The sequence below is a fragment of the Osmia bicornis genome, chromosome 16, assembly GCF_907164935.1.
Source record: "Osmia bicornis bicornis chromosome 16, iOsmBic2.1, whole genome shotgun sequence".
Taxonomy (NCBI): Eukaryota; Metazoa; Arthropoda; class Insecta; order Hymenoptera; family Megachilidae; genus Osmia; species Osmia bicornis.
Genome location: NC_060231.1, coordinates 3,108,285 through 3,117,397, shown reverse-complemented (window position 1 = coordinate 3,117,397; position 9,113 = coordinate 3,108,285). Strand labels below are relative to the sequence as shown.

Sequence of the window (9,113 nt, the reverse complement as noted above, 5' to 3'; positions counted from 1 at the left end):
TGATACTAAAGGTATCATTCACTCTGAAGACAATGGAAATAATAAGCTCAAGGTATTTTTTGTAGGTTTATATTTTAAGGGAAACAATTGTTCCTGTAAGAGGAAAGTACATCACTTTGAGACTTACACTTTGGGAAAATCACATTGCACGAGGTGGGCAATTCTTGTTTCAAGTTTCACGGAAACGACTGGTCACTTGGATTCGATAGTCGCGCTCTGTAACTGGCGAATCGTCTGGAAAGAGAACAGGATTATTTCGTTGAAACTTTCAAAAGAAGAACTTCTTATGTGGTGGATTTCCAAAGAACTTTATTGTTTCTTTCATTGTGCTGTATCCATCCACCACATTTTATACTTTATTTTTAAATTTTATTTTGAATTATAAATTTTAAGAGATATTGATTATTCAGATTTATTGAGTATACAAAGTATAGTTAATTGGAAGGTCCACGGTTCAAATCCTTGGTTCCCAACATTTTTTCTTTCTTTTATAATAATTTTTATGTAGTAGTTATTCAAAAAGAGACAAATTATCATTAAAAAAAAAAAAAAAAAAAAATGTTGGGAACCAAGGATTTGAACCGTGGATCTCTAGATTGCGAGTTGTATGTATATAAATAATATTAAATAATTTATATACTATTAAATATTTATTAATTACCTATTAATAAATTAATAATCAATAAATCTAACAATATTTTATTTTCAAATTTTATCTTAAATTTAAAATGTTAAAATTTTAAATTTTAAGAGATATTGATTTTTCAGATTTACTGAGTATACAAAGTTTAGTTAATTGGAAGGTCCACGGTTCAAATCCTTGGTTCCCAACTTTTTTTCTTTTTTTTATAATAATTTTTATGTAGTAGTTATTCAAAAAGAGACAAATTATCATTAAACAAAAAAAAAAAATATGTTGGGAACCAAGGATTTGAACCGTGGATCTCTGGATTGCGAGTTGTATGTATATAAATAAAATTAAATATTTATTAATTACCTATTAATAAATTAATAATCAATAAATCTAACGATACATTATTTTCAAATTTTATCTTAAATTTAAAATTTTAAGAGATATTGATTTTTCAGATTTATTGAGTATACAAAGTACGGTTAATTGGAAATCTAAACAATACCTTTTTTGCATCTTCCAGACTGGCAGGAATGTATTTTGCATTCACTGTTTGTGCCAGCTTGCTGTAATCCCTATAAAGGAAGTATTGATCCTTCAGCCACTGCCTTATAGTCAAGATCTTCTCTTGCAGTGCAACAATTCCATCTGTAGACAGGTTCGTGTCTTCCAGTTCTAAAATATTAATCAATCAATTTCTCTGCTTCAAGGATGTGAATTAAAGAAGGAATGCTTTTACCAGGTTTCTTGAATGCTGAGATTTTAGGAAATTCAAGAGGTTTAAATGGAGGAATGGTAGCAGAAGTCATATCGCCAGGACCGAATTCTAATCGAGTGCATTCCAGCTCCAGCAAGTAATTACGGATGTCCTCGCGTTCCTGTTGCATCCTCAGGGCAGCCGCCTGCTTTCGCAGATGACGCGCTTGTCTGCACTCGAACTTCGACTGTTTTTCTTCAACTTTCCCTTGATACGACCCTTTACGAACTTTCGAAGCTTTCGAGGCTCTCTTCACCTTTGCTCTTCTCCCTCTGACCCTTTGGTTATGGAGGGAATCCTTGAGAAATTTATTTATTAATTAGGTAAACGAACCTTTTTAATCATCTCTCAATTATTTACCGTTCTAATATTTTCCAGAGATTTACTCTCATTCTTCTCCATGTTTTCAGGCACCTCCGACTCGGCTGATGGCAGCTTCACTACGGTCTTATAGTTCTTATACCGCGGTTTATCCGAGATTTTGTTGATCGTTTGGATCCTGTGCCTCCTGACGATAGCGTTGATCGCATCCTTGTTCAACTCCCTCAACGTACTCGTGGCGTCCGTCTTTTTCGGTGTCTCTGTCAGAAGCTTCTCGCTGGAGATGGTCTCCGGTTCCCTGTTCGCCTCTTCTTCTATCTCTACTGGAGCTTGCTCGTTCTTCACTTTCAGCGTTTCCTTCTGAATCTTTCCTTCATTCGAGGCACTTTTCCTGAAGACAATACCCAGGTAATTATGGGAACTATCCAAGTGTAACGCTCACTTATTATTGAAACTTATTATTGATACACACCTATACCTCTAGTCATTTTAGGGGCAGACGGCTAATTGTTTAAAAGATATTAATAAACAAAGTTAAACCCAGATACACAAACTATTAGCTCTGGGGTAAAATGCCTGACTCGCGATCTAAAGGTCCACGGTTCAAATCCTTGGTCCCCAACGGTTTTTTTTTTTTTTTTTTTTTTTTTTTAATGATAATTTGTCTCTTTTTGAATAACTATTGCATAAAAAATATTTTTAAAAAAAATGTTGGGTGCCAAGAATTTGAACCGTGTACCTTTAGATTGCGATACTTCTGTCATACTGATTGTCATACTTCTCAATGTAGGGAGTAGCTAACTTTAACCCTTTGCACTCCGAGTGTTTTTTTACTCCAGAGTTAGTGCACTGATAGCACTGGCGCAATAGCGGCGCCTACGGAGTGCAAAGGGTTAATTGTTAATATCTTTCAAACAATTAACCGTCCGTCCCCAAAATGGGGTATAGGTGTGTTCAGCTGGACGAGCTCTACAAAATGGCACAGTTTCATTAATAAGTGACCGTTACACTTGGGTAGTTTGTTAAACTAATCATAAATTATAAAATAACAAATTTTATCTTTCAGGGTCTTACACGGTCGTGGAGGAGCTGTTTTCTTTCAAGAGTGCATCCTCGTTCTTGTTCACCTTGTTTAATCTCTCATGATCATCAGAAACGACAGAAAGATCTTCAGTTTTCTCTTCCACATTTTCGTTGGACGATTTTCTCTGCTTCCTGCTTTTTCGAACGTGCTTCTTCCCCGTCGTTGTTTGTTTGGATAACTTGAGAAGATTGATCGGCAGCACCTCGTCCACGTTCTCCGTTGTCCTCACGTAATTCGAAAGCTCCTCGTCGAGGCCAACGTCGCACTCGCTGTTGCTTTTTATTATCTTCGGCGCGATCAGTTCGATTATCTCTTTGTCTCTGAAAACAAGGCGCGACTGAATCATCATTACTTTATGAAATGAAAAATCCTTGAAGGTGAAACTTTCGAATAAGCCAGAGTGTTTAATTACTTCTCGTCGTTGATCACCTTCTCCTGGATGATCTCCGCCTGTTTGTGAGACGTGATCTTGATTTCCTTCACTCCAGATATCACCGTCTCTCCTGCTAACTCTTCTGAACTCTTCTTCAGGTGCAGCTCCGTGGAACTCGACGAGCCAGTGGAATTGGAAGCTTCTTCAAAGGTGTCGTTCTCATACTGCAGCTTCTGCTCGTCCATGGAAGAAACATTGGACGCATCTTCATCTTCATGATCCTTGTCTATCGCGTTGGACAATTCCGAGATGACTTCGCTCCTCTCGTCGCTTATCCTGATCACCTCGTCTATGGTAGTGTCGTCCTCAGGATTCGTTGTATTCGACTTCCCTTCGTTTCTGGATTTAACTACCTCTGAAATTGTTTCAGGAGCAGTCGAGCGTTTGGAGAAGATCGTAGCTGCGGAAGATTCTTCACCGTGTCTCCTAGAGTCTTCAGAGAGTAAGACATCATCCTTGATCTGAGAATTAGTCTTCAGATCAGACTCCAGGTTTGAAACAGTCCTCAGAGACTCCTCTGTTCTTGAAGCACTCCTTATATTCCCTTCAATTTCAACTTCTGTCCTTGTTCTAGGAGATATTTTGGGAGACTTTTTTGAGTGTACATCTTCATCAGAAGAATTGGCATTGTTTGTACCTGGACCCTGCATCTCCATTTTGGATTCAGCCGATACCTGTTGAAAAACCTTCAATTAATACCGTACTTGCAGTAGTAGTCCAGAATGAAGTTTAAGTTCAGTAGTGTAAGTCGTATACTGCTCCTAGTTTCAAACAAAATTTGCTTGTTCAGAGCGGCTCTTAAACCCATCGCTACCTTTGACGCAATCTCATTTCCCTCGTGAACTAGCTTACTGTTGTTGCTTTTAGGCGTGTTTTCTAACGAACTTTCAGTGCTCACGAGGCTGTGTGTTCGTTTCTCCTCTTTATGCTTTATTTTGTACTTCCTGTCCATCTCTTTAAGCCGCATCAACACGGCTGTCGCCTTTGAATGTATCATTATTTCCTTCCTTTCAATTCTTTCTTTGTTTCTATCAACAGAAGATGGTTCCTCTGACTTGACTGAGCTTCGCTGGCGTCACTTGTAAATTTTTCGGCGCTTCACCGAGGCGAAATGCGCTTGCTGGAAATCGTTGCTATAGAAACGATTCGTATACAATCTACTTTGAAAGTTGATGCACAAGGGAGGTCTTTAAACGTGATTCGTTTATTGGAATTGATAAGTGATGTTATCGTCAAGAATTTCGGATCTTATTTGAACGATTAATAATATCACACATAAGTAAAAGATAAGGTAAAAGTGCAAAGTTCAATTTCTTCTGTGGACAAAGTGTATGCCATAAGGAAGAACATATGTATACACATATTTGTTCTATGTCATAACAGGGAAATTGTTACAATTTCATTCTTATCGCAAAATAATTGTGTAGAATAGGTTTTGTGTCATTTTTAGATCATTAGGAATGTTCTATCCTTGTTTGAAATGATATGATAATTAGTACTGTTATCTGGCAACTGGTCTAGATATCAAATTACATTTATTTAGATATGAAAAGGGAGGGATATTACATAAAACAGTACAGATAAGGTTATTTCAATTAAAATATATTTATAAAATAATTAACATCTTTTTACATTGTTTTTGTTGCAATAAAATTACATAAATTTAGATATGAAAAGGAGGGATATTACATAAAACAGTACAGATAAGGTTCTTTCAATTGAAATATATTTACAAAATAATTAACATCATTTTTGTCGCAAGACTGTTTCAACATTCAAATTGGAATGTATTTAAATATCGCTCTGAAGAATAATCATTATCTTCTATCTTCTTTATCGACGATAGATAATGTAAGGTGATCGTTGACGCGAGGTTATGTGCGCGCGGCATGGCTATAAAGTTGCCACGGCGCGGCGCCTCGTTGGTCGAGCGTGGTCAGTTCTGATTGGTCGCGAGACGGCGACCAATCGGCGCCCTCCATCTGTCTGCCCCGGCAGCGGGTAAATCACCAACCACGTCCGCGATTCAGTCATTATCGGCCAGTTCGTTGTAGAGTGAACGTTTCTCCGTCGACCGGACTTTCGTTGTCCCGGCGTAAAAATGCGGTCCTTCTGCTCGTTCTTGCTTCTGCTGACGGTTACCGTCGTCACTGCAGAAACCTACTTCGAGGAGAAGTTTCTCGATGGTGAGTAAACGCATTCAGAACAGTTCATTTAATTTTGTAATTTCATTCTCAGTCTCTCTGTTTCACGTTTGGAGAACTCCATGCTCGTACGAGGAAGTCTAAAAAAAAAATTAATACAGATGTTTCTCCCTGCGGTTTTCGTACCACGCCCACGATATTTAAATAGTGGCTGGTTTGAAAGGGTTATTTATTCGAGCATACTTGGAAAATGTGATATTTTTATGCCAAAGCAGTACGCTGTATTTCTCCTTAGTAACCACACGCCCTTCTTTATGCTTTCTGTAACGCGTTTGTATATGTATGAATAAATACATGATTAATGCTCGATTATACAATTGACTATCACGATATTGTTTACGATGCCATATGGAGGTAGGAAAAATTGAAAACTGCTCTCGTGGCAAAGGCCGTGAGCACACGGTTTGCGCTTCCTCCGACATGACGCGCAATCGATTGGTTGATCCGTGTTGAACGCTCTCGGCTTCATGGAATAAACTCGCCCATGCTTGAAAGAAAATCTGTCGATTCGATGTAACTGTATAGCGCGGTCATATCTATTTTAAACGATACTTTGTTGCAACCTATCTTCTTGCGAAACGTTTTAATTTAAGAAAATAAATAAAACATGAGGAATGTAAATTAAAATTTTATGAGACATGGATTGTTATTATTTAGATCTAGAGCAATTTCAACAACAGTAACATTTTATAGGAAATTATTTTCTTTACAGATTCCTGGGAGAAAAATTGGGTGTATTCTGAACACCCTGGAAAAGAGTTCGGAAAGTTTGTTTTAAGTCATGGAAAATTCTGGAACGACCGTGAAAATGATAAAGGTAAACAGGAAGATATATATGCTTCTCGTGTTATGTTGAAAATCCTGTATTACACAATTTTTCTTGGTAACAGGTATCCAGACTTCCCAGGATGCCAGATTTTACGCTCTAAGCAGGAAGTTCAAGCCCTTTAGTAACAAAGATAAACCGCTCGTTATCCAGTTTTCTGTTAAACACGAGCAGAACATCGATTGTGGCGGTGGATATGTGAAAGTATTTGATTGTTCGCTGGAGCAAAAGGATATGCACGGAGAAACCCCGTATGAGATCATGTTTGGTAAGAATTTAAAAAGAAATTCATAGTAAGCCGAGCCCAGAGTCACCGGTTACACCCAATGGTGGATTGGTGCTAATGGAACTCGGAGAGAAAATTCTTTCTTATGCCCTGAATATGGTTATCATACATATTTCAGGCACCAGTAAAGATACATTATATTATTTATAATATACTCTTAAATGCAATGCTTTAATATGGATATTTTTCTACAGGACCCGATATCTGTGGACCTGGAACCAAGAAAGTTCACGTGATCTTTAGTTACAAGGGCAAGAACCTTCTCATCAACAAAGATATTCGATGCAAAGACGACATTTATACTCACCTGTATACATTAATCGTTAGCCCTGATAATACCTATAAGGTAAGGAACAGGTGCAGCTGCACGTACTGAATGTTGTAAAAGTATATCGAGACTAGAGTCACATATTCTCATTGATAACTGTGGGGAATAGGTGCTAAAGAATCTCGAAGAGCAATGATTATCTTGTTTGAAAATAAATGTACATAAGTAATACAGTGCTTATTTGCAAAGTTAACAAAGAACGACAGTGTATCATTAGGATTGTTAGAATAATTTATATATATTTATAATTATTAGTTATCTAAGAGATAATTTTATTATTATTTATATTAGATGGAATTCTTTATATTGATCCCTTCCCACAGATCAATACACATTTAACAATATTATTATTATTTTTATATATATTAATATAGTATTATTATTGTTTATTCTAATATTAGATGTAGTGTATTATATTGATTCCTTATAATATTATTATTGTTTATTTTTTTTATATTAGGTATACTGCCTTTAGGAATATTAATTATCCTTAGATTATCTAAGATAATTTTATCTAACAATCCTAAGATTATATTATAAATATATTTATATATATTCTAACTGTTGCATCTGCTTTCAGGTTCTCATCGACAACGAGGAGGTAGAATCTGGCGAACTTGAAGCGGACTGGGACTTCCTCCCACCAAAGAAAATCAAAGATCCATCTCAGAGTAAACCCGACGACTGGGATGACAAGCCCACGATCCCTGATCCGGATGACAAGAAGCCAGAAGACTGGGATAAACCAGAACATATTCCTGATCCTGAAGCCACTAAACCAGAGGACTGGGACGATGAAATGGACGGAGAATGGGAAGCTCCTATGATAGATAATCCTGAATACAAAGTCAGTAGAGAAAGTTAAAACGAATTTTCATCTCCTCCCTTATATTATTTAATTTAATCTTTCTCTTCAGGGTGAATGGAAACCGAAACAAATCGACAATCCCAACTACAAAGGACCCTGGATCCATCCAGAAATCGACAACCCCGAGTACACTCCTGATCCAGAATTGTATAAAAGGGATGAAGTCTGTGCCATTGGGTTCGACCTCTGGCAGGTGAAATCCGGAACAATCTTCGACAATGTCCTGATCGCTGACGACCCTGAAGTCGCCCGAAAATTCGGTGAAGAAGTGTGGAAAGCCACTTATGTACGTGTAAAATAATATAAAAAATTTAATTGCAAGTATTGAATAATATCGCATGATGTTAAAGGCTTTGCTGATTATAATGAGCGATAAAAAGCTGGAATTCCTCGTTGCTGAAGTTTCATCGCCGCAATCATTGAAATGTTAATTAAAAGTATTGATCTAATTTAAAATTTCTTTTTTAGGAGGGTGAGAAGAAAATGAAGGAGGCTATGGATGAGGAGGAAAGAAAGCAAAGAGAAAAAGAGAGTAAAGAGAACGAGGATAACAAAGACGATGAGGAGGATGAGGATGGAGATGAAGAGGACAATACTGTCCCAGATGCTGAAGTGAGTTCTGAATATAAATAATAATTGTAACATTTTCCCCATTACAGAAGCTAAAATTTTCATTTTTCTTCATTTATTTCAGGAGCACGATGAATTGTAAATAATGTATCGTGATTGACACGAACACAGACTGTATTCCAGGAGCTGTGTGGCCGCGACACGCACGTAATTTCCATGAAACATGAAACAAAAAAAAAATTAAATGGTTCCTTTCGACAAACAAATCTACGGGGGGAAAAAAAGTTACCGAATATTGGAAAGTTTTAAACAGAGTGAGTCGCAAAGTAACGTTTTTTAAATTTGAAATATGGCCTCGCCTTTACAGCCTAAACGTTTTATCCTAGTCTTCGTTCATTCGGGTTCTACAGAAAAGAAATTTATCAGTGAACGATGTTTAAGAACATCGAGTGTTCAAGAAATCAAAGTGCTCATTGTGCTACCCAGAAGTACGCTACAATTTAAAAGAAACATATAATAGCGCATATATATATGTATTATATAAATAGTCATCTTGCCCCGTGTCTCCCCCATGACACAGCTCCATAAAAAGACTAAGTTGTTCCGTTTTTGTTTGTCAAGTGTTTTTATATACAATTGAAAGATAATTAAAATGTAATTTAATGATACTATATGTATATATATACACATATATACATATACATATATATATATATACATATATTTCAATTTCCGTACAGTGTACGCGCGTATTAAAAGAAAAACCCGCTGCAGTTAAAAGATTAAAGAGTGATTGGATGTGTGC

At 36.7% G+C, this 9,113-nt stretch overlaps 2 protein-coding genes across 2 annotated transcripts; one reads left to right on the top strand and one right to left on the bottom strand.

Moving 5' to 3' along the window:
* Positions 1 to 53: 53 nt before the first annotated feature.
* On the bottom strand, positions 54 to 4,793 carry LOC114879746 (rho GTPase-activating protein gacF-like). Its single transcript, XM_029194988.2, has 7 exons — positions 4,041 to 4,793; positions 3,206 to 3,900; positions 2,784 to 3,113; positions 1,749 to 2,100; positions 1,371 to 1,686; positions 1,137 to 1,306; positions 54 to 234 (listed from the first exon to the last, which is right to left on the bottom strand). Exons 1-7 carry the CDS (start codon positions 4,221 to 4,223, stop codon positions 193 to 195), a joined length of 2,088 nt encoding a protein of 695 aa, XP_029050821.2. The 5' UTR covers positions 4,224 to 4,793; the 3' UTR covers positions 54 to 192.
* Positions 4,794 to 5,249: 456 nt separating this feature from the next.
* On the top strand, positions 5,250 to 8,989 carry LOC114879747 (calreticulin). Its single transcript, XM_029194989.2, has 8 exons — positions 5,250 to 5,412; positions 6,143 to 6,247; positions 6,321 to 6,524; positions 6,737 to 6,888; positions 7,451 to 7,717; positions 7,788 to 8,024; positions 8,207 to 8,350; positions 8,433 to 8,989. The coding sequence occupies exons 1-8, from the start codon at positions 5,328 to 5,330 to the stop codon at positions 8,448 to 8,450; spliced, it is 1,212 nt and encodes a 403-aa protein (XP_029050822.1). The 5' UTR covers positions 5,250 to 5,327; the 3' UTR covers positions 8,451 to 8,989.
* Positions 8,990 to 9,113: the final 124 nt, after the last annotated feature.

What these genes read in the sequence shown, in the direction of transcription:
- LOC114879746 (XM_029194988.2), bottom strand. Translation starts at nt 4,223, where the DNA reads ATGATACATTCAAAGGCGACAGCCGTGTTGATGCGGCTTAAAGAGATG. An exon ending in AACAGCTCCTCCACGACCGT is followed by an intron (nt 2,101 to 2,783) that starts GTAAGACCCTGA and finishes TATTGTCTTCAG; the next exon opens with GAAAAGTGCCTCGAATGAAG. An exon ending in CTCTGGAAAATATTAGAACG is followed by an intron (nt 1,687 to 1,748) that starts GTAAATAATTGA and finishes AAATTTCTCAAG; the next exon opens with GATTCCCTCCATAACCAAAG.
- LOC114879747 (XM_029194989.2), top strand. Translation starts at nt 5,328, where the DNA reads ATGCGGTCCTTCTGCTCGTTCTTGCTTCTGCTGACGGTTACCGTCGTC. An exon ending in CGAGGAGAAGTTTCTCGATG is followed by an intron (nt 5,413 to 6,142) that starts GTGAGTAAACGC and finishes TTTTCTTTACAG; the next exon opens with ATTCCTGGGAGAAAAATTGG. An exon ending in TAGATAATCCTGAATACAAA is followed by an intron (nt 7,718 to 7,787) that starts GTCAGTAGAGAA and finishes CTTTCTCTTCAG; the next exon opens with GGTGAATGGAAACCGAAACA.